The following is a 17,003-nucleotide window of genomic DNA, read 5'->3' as shown; positions in this document are numbered from 1 at the left end:
TTCTTCAGGCATCTCGGTTTTGGGCAAGGCTCTGCAACTGTCCCCACGTCTCGCACATATGCTTGGCATCTGCTTCCAAAATGCTGCGATATGTATTCCTAGGAAGTCCCTCTTTTTCTTTCCTTTTGGGTTCTAGGTTAGGGCTTGCCTTGTTATGTTTGATGCAGGCTTGCGAAGGGTGTTAGCTATACATCTCCAGCATCTCTGAAAGATATCTACTTCAATGGGCTGCTGCTTTGTTCTTTCCACAGTTCCTCATTCGAGATCATGTCTGGCCAGTTGTCCATAAGAATCTTCCCCAGACAGGTGTTGATAAATACCTTGATTTTTTTATGGTAGTGATGGTGGTTTTCCATGTCTCTGCTCCATAAAGTATTATCGGCTTAACAATGGTGTTAAAGAGCCTGATCTTATTGCTAGTGCTTATTTCATTAGATCACCAGTTGTTCTTCAGCTGATGGAAGGCTGCTCAAGCTTTACCAATGTGGGTTCTGACATCTGAATCTGTTCCTCCATGGTGATCTAGAATACTGCTGAGATAGGTAAAGCTTTCCACCTCTTCTAGCGCTTCACCTTGTACTTTAATGGGTATATTGTTGATTGCCTTTATCTTGAACACCTTGATCTTCCCTCTGTTTATGGTATGACCCATTCTAGCTGAATTGTCCGCAACAACACCTATCTTTTCCTGCATATGATGTTGTGTGTGAGAAAGAAGAGCCAAGTCATCTGCAAAGTCAAGGTCATCTAGCTGTTTCCACAGTGTCCACTGTATACTGTTTAGCTTCTGACCTGTTGCTATCTTCATGACCCAATCTATGGCAAGTAGAAACAAGAAGGGGGGAGGAATAAACAGCCTTGCCTGTTTGTACTTCAAATGCATCTGACAGTTTTCTGCCATGCACTATCCTACAAGTCATCCCCTCATATGACTTCTTGGTGATATTTGTAATTTTTTCAGGCACTCCATAATGTCTCAAAAGTCTCCAGACTGTCTGTTTGTCCACTCTGTCAAACGCTTTCTCATAGTCTATAAAACTGAGATAAAGAGGGGAGTTCCATTCAATGGACTGTTACAAAATTTAGCGTAGTGTTGCTGTCTGATCTTTGCATGATATCTCCTTTCGATAGCCGGCTTTGTTGGTCACTGAGATGTGGATGTGGATCTACAGCATCTTTCATTCAGTTTAGCGGAGTGCGGTTAAACACTTTTTCTGGAATGGACATTTGTGTTACCTCTTGTTAGTTGGAGCAGGAACTCAGATCACCTTTCATTGGGAGTTTGATAAAGTAGTCCTCCTTCCACTCTTGTGGCCCTTATTCTTTTCCCATATCTTGCAGAAGAGATTGTAGAGTAACTATACACTGGTATCAATGTCTGCCCTTAGTGCTTCAACTGGGATGCTTTCAGGTCCTGCAGATTTGCCATTCTTCAATTGCTTGATTGCGCTGAGAATCTCTTCCTTAGTGGGTGCACTACACTTGATAGGTAGGTCTCTTGCAGCTGGTGGTATCTCTGGTGGGTTTGCAGGAGTAGGTCTGTTAAGAAGCTCCTGGAAATGTTCAATCTATCTCTTCTTTTGTCCTTCTTCATCTGTTATCACGTCACCATTTTTGTCCTTTAGTGGGCTCTTTGACATGGCAAATTTTCCAGATAACTTTGTGATGACTGAGTAGAGGTCGTTGATACTGTTCTGAACTACTGCTTCTTCTGTCAGTGCTTCAATGTAGTTCCGCCAGGTCTATTCTGATGCTATGCTTGACATTCCTATCTATATAAGCATATTCTTTTTGTGCTTTTCCTTTTGCTGCTCTTGTTTTTAATTGTTTTCACATCTGCTTTCTTCTCTCTTCTTTCCTTGATCTTCTAACGAGTTTCTGCTGAAAGCCACTCCTTGTGGGCATATGACCCAGTACTTCTTAGCATGTAGAGGTTACTGTTTCTTTCACTTTCTGCCACATCTGTTCTACTGTCTCCTCTTCTAGCAGCTCTTCTAGGAGCTGGAACTTGTTTGATAGGGCAACTTTAATATCTTCCTGTTTTGTGCAGTCTTTCAGCGCATTGGTATTGTAGTGTTGGCATTTGCTAAGCCCACTTGTCCAAGTCTTCTTCAGCTTCAGTTTCACTCGAGTGCACAGACGATGATTATCTGAAGGAACATCTGCTCTTCGTCGTCTTATGTACATACTCAAGAGGTGACAGAACTTCTTCACAATACAGACATTGTTGATTTGCTTCTCTGTTGATAGATCTGGTGATGTCCACGTTGCTTTGTGTATTCTTTGTGTCCTCCAATCACTAAGTTGCTCATGGCACACCTATCTGCAAATCTCTCTCCATTTTCATTCATCTCACCTAATCCATGTTTTCCCATTATCTCTTTATATCCTCTGTTGTTATTGCCAACCTTATAATTGCATTCGCCCATTTTGATGATGATTCTCTTTTTAGGGTTGGTCAGCCTGTAGTAAAAATAGTTATTCTTCTCTGCACTGTCGTTTGTTGGGGCGTAGCATCGGACAATGTCTAAGTTAATCCTCTTCTACACTGTGTGGAATGAGGCTGTTATTATCCTTGGTCCATGCGCTTCCCATCCAATAAGTTCTCTCTGAACCTGCTTAGACAGCATCAGGGCTACTCCATGAATGTGTGTAGCCTCTGGCTCGTGTCCTGAGTATAAAAGTAGCTCACTCAACGTCAGTCTTTTCTGCCCTGAACCAGTCCATCTTTACTCACTGAGTCCTAAGATGGTGAGGTTGTACCTTTTCATCTCAGTTGTCACTTCTGCTGTCATCCCAGTCTCATACATGGTCCGGATGTTCCATGTACTGATTGTGGTTGTGGTCCTGGTAGATATGATGGTCTTCGGCCTGTCGGCTTCCAGATGACTCTGGCTTTCACCAACATGCGTCATAAACATTCAACCTCTGTAGTTCCATCTTCTCCCAGGTGCATGGTTGTGGTCCTGATAGATATGATGGTCTTCGGCTTCCAGATGACTCTGGCTTTCACCAACATGCGTCATAAACATTCAACCTTTAGTTCCATCTTCTCCCAGGTGCATGACTTCTGTTGATTTGTTGTTTCTATAGACTAGTGGTTCATATACAGGAAAGGGTAGCTAGCCCAACGCCAATACATTGTCAAATATAATTTTATCATTACAGTAGCCTTTTTAATTTTAACTTTAATAATTCCTTACTTGTTTACCAAAAATATTTAGTATAGACCTTTGGCAGACTTTATTCTGGTAAGTTGCCAATCAACATGACCTGTTTAATTTTATATATATCTACTCCCTCACAATGACAAGTGTAGATTAAAACTTTGAATATTTTAAACTTTTTTACACTGCCTTCAGCCAACTCTACTGTCCTATTATAATCCTTGTAGTACTGAGGGTTAATTAAATCTGATTTGATTACTTAAGTGTTACAGTCCAGTGTATATTCTGTACAGCTTTGATAGGCATAGTATTTATAAATGCTGGGTAAAAAATAAAATTATTTCTGTTTTCCCTTATAAAATAAACACTATCAGAATCTTATATTTCTATATTATATACTTTTGCTTCTGTTGTTTCTGTTGTTACTGTAATTGCTGTTGCAATTGTTTTTATATTTTGATGCTGTCTGATCTATAATTATTTCTACTTTCTGATCTGTTATAGATTATGTGTACTGTCTTATCTGTCATAAATTCTTTCCACTATTTTCCTGTTTTGTGTTCTCTTGCACCTTTTTGCTATATTTTTTTTCTTCCACATTTATTGCATGTTTCTACCCTATTGTTTGATCTATCTCTACTGTTATTCATCCTAAAGTGTTGAATTTCTCGACTTTTATTTCTACTCCTACTACTATTTTTCTGAGAAAATATCACTAATTCAATGTTATTTACTTGAAAATGGATTGCTGGAATAAGCATTTTTTAAACTCATTAGTTTAATATGGTCATCCTTAGGATTTCTTTTATAAAAGTGTCCACCAATATGAAATTTTTAATTTCATTAAAAATATTATTAATTTTCACAAAAACCTAATCATTTATTCAAATAATTATTCTCTCAACTTCTTGTGGCTCTACTTGGTTTAATGTTGTATTTTCATTTTTTTTTCTTAAATATACTGACATTGTGTCAATAAGCATTTAGTAGTTCATTCTTAGGATTTGATAACTGTCAGGAATATTAAGGTTATGATTTTGACAAATTGTAAATACATGTCCCTGTACAAAATTTAACAAGATCTGAGACCAATCTTCTTCTTTTATATTACAATTATTCATTTTCATTGGACTTTTTAAACAGTGTGATATACAATTTCTAGCTTCCTTCGAAGGCTGTGTTTTTTTTTTCTTACCCAGAGTTTATTAACACAAATGTCATTTCCAGTGATGGTTTTGCCTGTGTCATTTTCATAACTAGTGCTTTCATTTGGAGAAGTAATATTTGTGTTATAAACATTACTACTATCTCTTATATTATTAGTTTTATTTTTTTATTGTTGTTTTTTTTTCAATTGTCTCTAACCTTTTTTTTTCTAAATCATTATTTCACTTTCTTTCTGCTTCATCTTTTATTAATTGTGCTTCTGTTTTTTTTTCTCCCTCCGCTCAGCTTCCATTTTAGCTTTTTCCAGCTTCATCCAAGCCTTTTCTAATTTTGTCTTATCCCTAACCTCTGCTTTCTCCGTTTTTTACTTTATCCTACCTGTCATACTCTTTTTTTTTCCATTTCTTTTTTTTTCTTTTTTCAATTTATCCAGCTCTTTTGTACCATTCTAGCCTTTTCTAATTCCAATTTATCTCTACATACCCCTCTCCATAGCCACCAATTGTTATTTCTTTCCCTTTAAACTCTATCTGCTTTGCTTCATATGGCTATTATATTAAAATTGAAATGTCTTTATTTATGGCTTTATATTTGTATGTAAAATGGTCACACTACTTGCTTATATATCAAACAATTCAGTATTAAATTTTTTTTCAATTCATTATCCCTGCTGTCTTCTTTATAGCAACATTTCAAAGGTCTGATACCTCTTAAAATGACCTGATGTTACACTTGTATACAACAGCTGTTTTTTCTACATCTTTTCTTTTGAATATCTATATATATAATTCTCTTCTTCCCTCAAGACGAGAAGATGTAAAGGTAAGATCATTCTCTTATTTCTGCGGATAGTCACCCCACGAGATAAACATCTCGCTACGAATGGCTGCATGCTGGACTGTCAAACCCTGCCCGCTCCCATCCCCCTTCGTCCTGCGGGAGGTTTGCACTAGGAAGAAAACTATCGTCAACTCTGAAGGAACATCCGAAACATGTAAAACATTTAACAAGCAAACATTTTATATACACTAAATGGCAGCGCCGGACTTAACCATTGTGACCAAGAAGTCATGGAAAGAGAACAAGTAATCTACTATGTATATTTACAGATCACTAAATAGCAGGGCCGTACTTAACCATTGTTGTGCCCTATGCGAAACAGGGGCCAAGTTTAGGTAGGGAAGTGGACAATAAGTGAAATTTAAGAGTTTGTATTAGAAAATAAATTCGTCTCTGCATTTTATTCATTCTTTACTACGTACAGAATTACTTTATGAGCCTTGCGTGTAGCAAAGTCATACATTATATCATAATAATTATGTTTCCTACATAGATCACGCTAAATAACAATAATTACCAAATATTTCAATCTATCTTTGAGAATTGTTGACTTCAAGCAGTTATTCATTAGTTTGAGGTGCGAGAAGCTTCTTTCACCAGATAACACAATTAGGGTTAATGCATAATGCCGTTTTTATTTATCGCGCATAGGATTGGTGTTTTCCATATTGTGTGACACCCCAAAATGACAATTTTTGTCTATATATTTCCATATATTCTAAAGATTTTTTCGTATATTTTGTAATTTCGGAAGATTTCCTTGAGCTCCTGGTAAATCGACAAGAGGGTGCGGGAAATCTGTTTTAAATTATAATATGATTTAATTTAATAATTTATACACCTTGAATTAGTGCTGGCCCTATGAAAGTGCGGGGCCTACTCAAATTCAAAGTATAAAGAACACGAACAGCATAATAAATAGAACAATATAATCCAGCAATTTAGAAATATAATAATTTATTTATTAAAAGGAGGACACAGTTCACTGTTGCAGAATCTAAAAAAAATATGTCCTTTCCTAAGGACTACTACAAGAGGTGTCTCTTGTCTGTTAATCTTCTCTAATCTAGTTGTAAGTTTTAAATGTAACTACGCGTCTATAAAGAAATCCATGATTAGTCCCAACTTTTATGCATCTACCTTTTGAGTCATTACAATTCAAAGACTTTGATACTGAGTAAAATATTATTAGTCCAGTAGTTTTAGCTTGTATTTAAATCTTTCTCATTGCCTATCATTAAATTGAGAAGGGGGGGGGGCTGTTCTATAAAGCTTAACTTAAGCATTCTCTTGTGATTTTTAGTATATAAAAAAAATTACAACTGTTGATGCTTATTTTTCAGGCATTCTTTATGCTGTTGGAAGTTTTGGAGCAGCATTGGTTCTTTTCATTGTATTTTTAGTGGTTAGAAAATGTGGAACCAAAAAGGTATGTCTTCTCAAAGTAAAAAAATTAGTAATTATTATATCATATGATAATATCTTTTTAGAGTCACTGTTAAAGGTTTAGTTAAATTTGCGTTAATTCATCTTACATGTTATCTAAATTCGTACTTTAAAAAAGTCATTTTTACTTTGTTCACAGCATACAACGATTAACATAGCTTAGCTTTGCTGCAAAGCCATTGGTAATAACTATATATCTTATTATTTCAAAGTGTCAATGAGAATTTTTAATCTTTTTAATTTTTGTCTATACATTTTGATTTGTGTTTTATAATAATCTTTAATTCTGTCTTTTTTTAATGACCTAGCTTCTCATTTGGGTTTGGGCATTGTGAGAGTAAGGAAAAACGAAATTAAATTAAATTTTCATTAAATTAGTTTTTTTTTTTATATTTTAAAGGGTTCCCAGTCACTTCATCCTCCATCATTTCACTTGCGGTCATTTTATTCCCAGTAACTTCACCCCCTGGTCATTTTATTCCCAGTAACTTCACCCCCTGGTCATTTTATTCCCAGTAACTTCACCCCCTGGTCATTTTATTCCCAGTAACTTCACCCCCTGGTCATTTTATTCCCAGTAACTTCACCCCCTGGTCATTTTATTCCCAGTAACTTCACCCCCTGGTCATTTTATTCCCAGTAACTTCACCCCCTGGTCATTTTATTCCCAGTAACTTCACCCCCTGGTCATTTTATTCCCAGTAACTTCACCCCCTGGTCATTTTATTCCCAGTAACTTCACCCCCTGGTCATTTTATTCCCAGTAACTTCACCCCCTGGTCATTTTATTCCCAGTAACTTCACCCCCTGGTCATTTTATTCCCAGTAACTTCACCCCCTGGTCATTTTATTCCCAGTAACTTCACCCCCTGGTCATTTTATCCTCTAATCCTCTAATTTCTTTGCAAGTGTTGCGTTCTCAGGCTACTCAAGCCTAAAGTAACCACTCTTCTAGTGGAGAGCTTATGAACATGGAAGATTGTATATTTATCTATTTTTTTATGTTGTATTCACTAAGACTCTGACAACAACCTATAAAGGGGACTAATTTAGCTTCACTCAAGAACAATATCTTTCTCTTATTCGAAATACTAAACAAAGTAATTATTCATTAAAAGCTAATTAACTGATTGGCTAATTCTTTTAAATATTGATTCTAGTTTTGTCAGGTAAAATGAAAATTGCCAGAAATTTCAGCTTGATCATACAATGGGTGTGGGAGAAATAATGTGAACTTTTTAACAGACTAAAAGACACACAGAGTGAATTCATATAAGCTTTGTAAAAAGAAATATTTTTTAAAAATCATTTCATAATTATGTATTATTTTTATTTTTAAGGAGCACTGACTGAAAGAAGAAGAAAGACTCCAAGATGATGCAGACCTTTTACTTTTTTTTTTTTTTTTTTTGTAACTGAAATACTAAAAATAAAATTTACAAAAAGATCATTGTGTTATTAGCAAATTTACACCTTGATTTGTTTACTTATAAAAACAATTCTAATTGATTTTTTAAAGCTCTACATTTTCAAACTCATTAATATTTTATTGGTTTTTTTTTTAGGGAGAGAAGTTATTACAATACCTGTAAAGCAATTATCAATATTAGAATGCTCAGACTGCCTGGACCACATAGAAAGCTTACAAAGTCCTCTCATCTAAATGCAGAAACAATAGTGCCTTGCATGCATTTTGTGTGTATGAGTGCAGTTAAACTCATGCAATGTCATGAAAATATTAAATATAATTAATTCTACTTAATTTAAAAAGAATTCAGCTATTTCTTATTTGAGTTGCTGCAATCTCCCCATTTTTAAAACATTTGTGTGAAAAATTTTCAATATCTTTTCCCATCACTTTTTTTTTTTATTTTTTTATTTACTTTCTTAGCTTGTTGTTACTATTACCATTACTATTTAAAAACAAATGCTAAGTTTAAACTAAATCTTCAATTGGCTTTTTAACGAAATCTCTGTTTATGTAAATATATTTGTTTTTACATTTACTGATAAATATATGAATGTGTATGTCTACACTTATTTCTCACTTTCTGTTTTTGATAAACAGGTTGTCTGGATTTATCAGATAACTAAGTTTCTGATACTTGGGCTTAAAACTTTCTGAATTATTAACCATTTGACATTTTTGAAGCAAGACTTGACTAAGCATTAGATATCTTGTCCGACCTGATTTTTATTTATTGAAATGCAGTCATTATTTTTTATAATATTGGAATATTATATATCATTTTCCATCTCTATGCAACACTCATTTTTTATCTCTTGTGGTGTTAGCTGAAAACTAAACAGTCTCATAAAATTATTTTGTATAAAAGAATGTTTAGGCACAATGTAGCTACACTAAGTTAGCATAACTTTTTTTCTTTTGGCTTAACATGTTTTTTAAATTCAGCTAATCCCTCTCTTTTTTTTTTAAATCTGTTTAGTATATTTTAAATTTGCAAAATGGTATCTATTACAAATCAAATTGTTTTAACTTGCACCAATGCAGACTACTTTGATTAACTTAGAACAGGCTGACCCAAGTTAAACATACCTAAATTGATCCTTTTTAAATTACATCTGACTTGTCAATATATCTCTTAACCATGATTTAAAGGAATATCCTTTATGGAATTGGTCAGAACATCCAATATAACATCCAATTTATTAATATCACATTCAACTGTTTAAATAAGATAAGAAAACAATAAATTGCAGATACCAATCTGCAAATGACCACATTAAATGAAAACTTTATGTAAATTCATTTTTCTAAAAAAAAAAATATAAAGAATATTTATATTATTATTTATATTATTTTTAAAAATGTCTTTATTTAATCTTACATATTTATGTCTTAAGTGTGTATAACATTGATGTAAAAATGTATTTATGTACATATTAATAATCATGTCATTGTCTTTGCGAAATTAATCAATAAAACCTTGCTTTATTTACTTGTTGTTTTGGTGTCAGTGATATAGTTAAACTTTTCAATATATATTTTTATCTTTAGTTTACACATATTCTATATAGTTTATATCATATATAATGTCTTACTATATTGTTATAACACTATTCGCGACGCAAAAGGGTTAACTGTGTGTGATTAGCTGACATAGGTGACACAGGCCAGTAAAACAGTTTAGCGTGCTATATTGAAAGGCAAAGGACAGTACTGGCATGAACTTTGCACGTGAATAGCCCCCGTGTTATGGTCATCTGATCATAAGCCTGACAGACCAGAGACAGTGTGTAAGAAAGCGGAAGTTCAAGACCGGAGAGCGTTGAGACCGGGACTGTTAGTCAGCCATGAAGTGGGTCCTGGTGCAGTCCTCTAGTGAAACATACGAGTCCAAGAAGAGACAGTAGAGTTAATGAGTTTAGTACAGTGATATACAGTCTAACGTTGTAGCAGTTTATTGTGTTGCCAATTGTGTCGTATTGGCTGTTTTATTTGACCCTTATTAAAGTACTAGATTATTTGGAGCCTTGTTGTCAGGTTCTTGATGTGTAGATGTACTGTGTTGTGTTTGGCAGTGTTTACAGAAGGCCTGATTAGGAGGAGAGAATCGTAACAATATTTAGATTGTAATATTTGTCTTTCTTTGACTTAAATAATTGGTTTTCAGTCATTTATCTATGGAAAGCGATGTAATATCATTTAACTTGCTTCATTGCTGTTTGTTACAAGCAAGATTGTGGGGAAAATAGTATGCTAGCAATAGTTTCTATAGAATATAGGGCAACCTAGATTAGTTTAAAGTAGCTCACAGATCACTTAGAATCCAAACGGCGTAGACTAGCTCAACATTACATCCATCCATCCCTGTGGTGCTACAGTACAGGTCCCTGACATGCTCCATTCTGATCTATCCTGTGCCTTATATTCCATGTGTGCACTTTAAGCTGTTGTAGATCTGCTTCCACGTCATCAAGTCATTAAGCCACCATACTCGTGGTCTGCCTTTGGGACGCCTACATTTTGGTTTTTGCATGTAAACAATCTTTGAATCTTTGCTCCTGTGTTCTCTGACATTCTTTCGAGGTGACCTACCCAACGTAATCTGTTCCTTTTTATTTCGGTCACTATGTATGGGTCTTCATATAATTAGTATATTTCTTAGTTGGTGCGAATCCTCCATCCAGTTTTCTTATGTTTGGCAACATATTTTTTTCTTTCTAAAATATTTAGCAGATTTTTTTTATTTTATTATTTTTTTTGTCAGCGTCAAGCTTTCCAGGTTTCGCTTGCATATCACTACAAGTCTGATGATGGTTTTGTAAATGGTTTTCTTAGATGTAAGTTTGCTTTTAATTGTGTGTTGTGTGTTATAGAAAGATCTGTTACTTGCCCCCTAGGCGTTTCTTTACTTCTAACATTGATCATTGTTGGAATATACCTTGCTTCCTAAATATTTAAATGTTTTTACATTTTTAAACTTGTGGCTATTAATTTTAATGAACTGTTTTTCTGTCGGATTTTCTTTTGACATCATAACATTCTTAATTCCATTGTTATTTATTTTAAGACCTGCTGGTCGAGATACTTCTTACAGTTTGTATGAAAGTTCTCGCAATGTTAGTGGTGTCTTTACCCAATAAGGCAATGTCATGCATATGCGAGATAGTGTACAGGTTGGCTGTATATTGCATGTTGAAAGATGATATTTCTGCATTGACCAAAAAAAATTAAGTAAAAACTTTACTAAATTGGAAATTTAAAAAAAATGATAATTAAAACTAACTCAATTTATTACTTGAACTATACAAAAAATTTTAAGGTTAGGAAAAAGTATATTTTTAATTTTCAAGATTTTTTAACAGACAATATTTTTTTTTTAATTTTAGCGTATTTCACAGATGTATGAAAATTCCACAAAACATGGTTCAGATAAAAAAATGGAATTTGTTATCAGTCAAAGTCTGTAATGTAGAGCAATCTGGTAATGTTCTTAGGTTTTGTGAACATCTGTTGAAGAGACATTATTTAGACATACAAACTTTTTAATACCAATTTTTTATTAACTATATGAATTTCCTTAAAATGCATTCCTATTTATTAATATCTAATTATAAGTAAGAAAACAACAATCTAAAACAACGGAATATAGTATAGAATTTCTATTTATGTTCAAATATCTTCTAATTTTTTAAAAAATTATAGAATATTCTCAATATTAAATTATCTTCGTGGCCCAATCATGCCTGACAACAACGAATGTCATGGTAAGATAACTCTTTTACTTCTACAAGTTGGACCAGAGTTACCCCACGTAGCTTTTGCGCGAAAAAAAATGACGTCATAAAAATCAGGGCCGGACTTCAAGATTGCAGGGCCCTATGTGAAACGAATTTCGCAGTGCCCAGTTAGGGTTGGAATACGCATAAGTGAAAATTAAGAGTTTGTATTAGAAAATCAATTCGTCTTTGCATTTTCATCATTCTTAACTTCGTACATAATTACTTCACGAACTGTTTATGGTGTGTGTGTGGGGGGGGGGGAATTGATGTCATCAACCCCTCTTACCGCGCTAACTCGGCCAACATACTAGAGAAATAATCTTTAAAAAATTAGGTTGCAATATAAATAATTAGTATATATTATTAACATAAGTAATAAACTCGTATACAAATTGTGTGACTTCTTTACTAAAATTCATCCGCCCCTGTATCTGCTAGTGCTTAAGGAATAGTCTTAGGTCCATAAATATTTTTAATTTACATAAATGAATGATTTACTTAATTGCATTAGTTCTGGAAAAAAAAAGTCAGAATATTTGCAGACGATTACTTAATATATAGAATATACAATATATACATAATATTGCATAATATACATAATAATAAAAACAACAAAAGATACAGATATTTTACAAAGAGAATTAAATTAATTACAAAAAAGGGAATCATATTGTAGCATATATTTCCACACAGAGAAATGTCAGCTATTTAGAGCAACTGTAAAAACTGAATGGAAGCAACTTAACAAGGTATAGGTGCTTACTTACATGGAGACAAGGCTAAAATATAGGACATCTGCCTTAATCACAGCCTCGTCATCTCGGCTCTCGACTTCAGCGGAAATAGTTCTCTCTTTTCTAATGTCAACAACCTTCCTAGTCTAGTCACTAATAGTGCACACCGTCTGCACTATTTTGTGCGTGCTGGGGTTATAACATTGCCCACTTCTAAGCACATTTCATCACATAAAGAAACAGTGCAGTAAAGGTTTGACAGTTCAGATGGATGTCGATTGGTGGCAGCCACAGGCGCAGGCAGTGTGTTTCCCATGAAGCCATCCGCACTGTTTTCCTCCGGTGCCGTTTTCTCTTTCTTCAAATAACCAGGTTGTTGTTGAGACGCTGACGTGGCCGTTTCACACACAATGAGATAGTGTCGAGCACTGCTTTCTTCAGCACAGCCGCTGATCGGACACGCTGTTTCAGCAGACCCTCCTGATAGACGCTTCTCATTGGTGCTGCAGGTTCACATGCAGCCAGGTTGCAAACAAAGTCCAATGCGCCGCAATCATCCTCAGCTAACAGTCTCGCGTCCAGGAGATAGGTCTCTTCAAGTTCAAGTTTCGGATGTCTTCCTCTTGCCAGCTCAAATTTAACCTGGATTGACTGACATTCGTCTATGCCAATGTTGTTGATGATGGCAGAGGTGCACATACTTTGTTGGTGATTTTCTTGGCATCTAAATTCTCTGTGTGATGCGCCGCACGTACATTTCATGCTTAACCTCTTGATGCAATTGTCGAGCCTCGAATTTCCGTCATAAGCACTTGGCAGATAAGCAGAGGTCTTTAAGGTGAACTTGTTTCAGTTACCAGAGGACATCAAGTAGGTCAGCGGACACTGTCCTCGTACCTCGGCCTGTATGGTGACATACATGCACAACGCATAACAGCAAGCTGTCTCTCCAGGGGTTTTGCCAGAGAATATTTGACTTCTCAAGCCTTCACTTACTCTGCCTTTGAGGCATAATGTGCATCTCCTGGAGGGATTGTGTTTCCAATTAGGACGTTTTAAATTTCGCCAACATGCATCATGATCATCAAACTCCATTTGAGTGAGAGTATGTGTGTCTTAAATTCTCTCTTGCAAAAACTCTGGATAGAAGACAGAAACCTTAATGTTTATCGTAATTCATACAAGTCACCATACAAGTCAGAATTTTTGGTTTCCCAGGCCTGTCGAGACAAAAATTAGCAAGTCTGGGGCAGTCGAAAAGGATATGAGACACGCAGCGGGGCACCGGGAATCAAAATTAGGCCATAATAGCTTGCTCAGGCCTTGACAGCCTCCACCATGGGGAAGTGCGGTCAGGGCGCCTCATGCGCTCCCAGACTCCACGGCCTTTTTCAGACATGTCCTAGAACTCAAACCACTTTTCCATTTCTTTTTTTTTTATTATAGCCATAGCATAATCATAACTCGCAGCCTGTTCGGTGGGTGGTATTTGCCCTCCCTGGTGAGCCAAGAAGTCTGCAATATTGTTGCCAGTTACACCTAAGAGATTCGGTACACACTGCATTATTACAGGTTGCCATATAGTTGCTTTATGTTGTGTGAGGCCATGATGACACTGTCGATATTGGGGGGGGGGGGGGGGGGGGAGGCATGGTCCATGGCTTTGCAAAGCCTGTAGTACAGGTTTTGAGTCAGTGCCACAACAATCTGAGTTGTTCTCAAATGTCCTTCGCCGAGTTGTGAGTCTACTTTTAATGCTCACAGACTGCCATTGCCTCCACATCAAAACTGAAAACACTACCTTATGGTGCAAAGACTTTGAGAGCCAAGAAACTCGATGTAGGCTCCGTAGCCTGCTATTCCAGAATCTATTGATGCCAACCCATCAGTTTATGCCGAAATGGCACTGGGCTTGAAAGTATTAATGGTCCCCAATGCTAGAATTTGAAGGTCGTTAGATAATTGACTTAGCTTAGTGGCATTAGGGTCTACTAGTTTCAAGCGTATTTCTGGGGTTGTTGGGAGTCACCAGGGGGGACGGTGATGAAAACGTTTAATGTTTTGTTGGTTGGTGGAGAGGCCAGCTTTATCATATAGTCTAGTGGCATGATGCATAAAAGACTGCATCTGGATACGTCTTCTGCATCTCCAACCATCCACTAGTTTTCTAGCATGGAGGTATTCATCCAAACTTTTATACCGCTCATGTATAAGGGTTTTGTGGACCTATATTAGCCATTTTTTCAGCCGAGTTTACTATTCTTGTCCTAAAGTTTACTCAGAAAAATCTTAGTGCTTGGGACTGTATTTTATCAAGTTGTTCAAAAGCTGTCCTAGAGCAATAGATTTGCACAGGTAGACTGTAGTCTTTCTGTGATCGTACTGCTCCTAAATACAGTAATCGAAGCATGTCTACTCAAGAACCCCACTTCGTGGATACCAGCTTCCGCACAATGCAAAGTTTCCCTGAGGCTTTTCTTTCAACTTCCTGGATGTGGTCACAAATTTTTTAGTTTGCTATCTAAAGTTACACCTTGGTACCAATATGTATAGCATCTATGTTTTCGTAATACAGAGAATTCTTCGCTCTTGCTCGGACATGTCACCTGCATACCAGATATGTACCAGATATATCTTTAAATATATTTATATGCAGAGTTTGTTGAGGAAGTTAGACACAAACGCCGCCCAAGACTATCCTATAGAAATGTCTGCAAGCGAGACACGAGAACCACAAATTTCAATGAACTATCTATCTATCAATCTATCTATAGATAGATAGATAGATAGATAGATAGATAGGTAGATAGATAGATAGATAGATCTACCTATAGATCTATCTACCATTTTTGTAAAAAAAAATAGGTACTGGTACTCAGTGATTTATTGCCTAAGTTGTAATTAACTTCTAATGAATTAATAATAAACGTAAAAATTCAAGAAAAGTCATATTTTTACCCACATTGAAACTCCGTAACGGTGCGTACATTCACAAAAAAGGCTCAGTACATTTAATGAAAGTTACTCTTGAATTTTTTGAAATGCAAAATTAAACAAGTGCGCTAGTTATATTAATTTTTTTTTCACCGTCGCAGAATATCCATGGTCGTAGCCAGAATTTTTTTAGGGGGGGGGTTGTTCTCCCATACATATTTTTTTTTAATTTATATGTGTATGTGTGTGCATATTTAATCTTTATTACATTCTGACCATTCATTCTTTTGGACGTCGTTTAATTGTACCCCAGAAAAGGTTCTTCCCGAAGTTAGTAGAAAAATTGTAGACTTCCCACCCTTGTCAGCAAGGGGGTCTATGGGAGCGCTGAGAGCTCCCAGGGCGCGGGACGAAGCCCCGCTGCCAAACACTATTTCTAGTATTGAAGCCAGCAAAATGCATATTCTGTGGAATCAACAGTGCATTGTCCTGCTATAAATAAGTTTTATTTCAAAAAGCTAATGTGCTATTCTTATTTAGATCCTCATGTGCCTTTCAGCGCATTGGGCGGCAAGCTGTTTCCACAAAAATCTGTCATTGTCAATGTCTGAAGCCTCTTCCCACCTGTTCTGAAGACCTCCTTGAAAGTGTTGCGTCAAGTTGTACTAGGATGTCATCGCAACACTTATTATGCGTAATTCATTGTGACAAAGAACATGTGCCGCAAACATCAAGCGACGCTCTATCACAACCATACTAAGGTGTCGACTCCCACCTCGGCATAGGATTTCCTAGATTGAGACCCGATCTCTATAACTGACTCCTAACTTACTCCTAAAATCAGTCTTAGCCATATTTTTGAGCCACATTTAGTGTTTTTCAATTTCGGTAAATGACTATTCACTGCACTTTATTAATGGAGCCCAGCCACTGGTAAAAATGTGTAACCTCTCTTGGCTTCACTCTTGGAATTAGGTGACTGTAGTTTGCTTTACATGTTATATCGGAAAGGGAAGTTTTATCGTAAAAATCATTTCACCTTTTATTTTACATAATGTTAATAACTACAATTTACTATGTAAGTGCATGTATGTCCTTAGATGGCCTGCCCAAGGGATTTAACCATCAACCTCGTTGAGATTTATTTTATTTTCATTAGCTCCCTTATCCTCGTTTGAATCTCATATACTGTAAAACCCAAGAGAGTCTTTTCCCCACGATATTTTGCATAGGTTGAATCAGATTTATTCTGAATATGTCCTTTCCAGAAAGGCATCTACACCACCAGTGTCAATGAGGCTTACCTGCTTTTCCATGTGTCGTCACTAGTAGCTTTCCGCTTAAGTCATCTATCTGCCACTAGCTGAGAAGAATTATTCCCTGACTTAGCAACCTATACCCGCAAGCTTGTTACTGTCACTACAGCTTAAGTGCCACCGGCCTGAATCTGCTCTACTACCACATGAGT

At 35.9% G+C, this 17,003-nt stretch overlaps 1 protein-coding gene across 1 annotated transcript in view; it reads left to right on the top strand.

Annotated features, from left to right (window-relative positions):
- Positions 1-9,580, top strand: part of LOC129921611 (mucin-2-like) — a 361,373-nt gene extending 351,793 nt beyond the window's left edge. Inside the window, exons 15-17 of the mRNA XM_056004463.1 lie at positions 6,518-6,603; positions 6,760-6,802; positions 7,961-9,580. Of these exons, the coding sequence (XP_055860438.1) occupies positions 6,518-6,603; positions 6,760-6,783 (110 nt within the window). The 3' untranslated portion in view covers positions 6,784-6,802; positions 7,961-9,580. The remainder of the gene's footprint in view (positions 1-6,517; positions 6,604-6,759; positions 6,803-7,960) is intronic.
- The last annotated feature ends 7,423 nt before the right edge of the window (positions 9,581-17,003 follow it).

This window comes from Biomphalaria glabrata, chromosome 11 (assembly GCF_947242115.1).
Source record: "Biomphalaria glabrata chromosome 11, xgBioGlab47.1, whole genome shotgun sequence".
NCBI classification, from domain to species: domain Eukaryota; kingdom Metazoa; phylum Mollusca; class Gastropoda; family Planorbidae; genus Biomphalaria; species Biomphalaria glabrata.
This window is presented reverse-complemented; position numbering and strand designations above follow the sequence as displayed.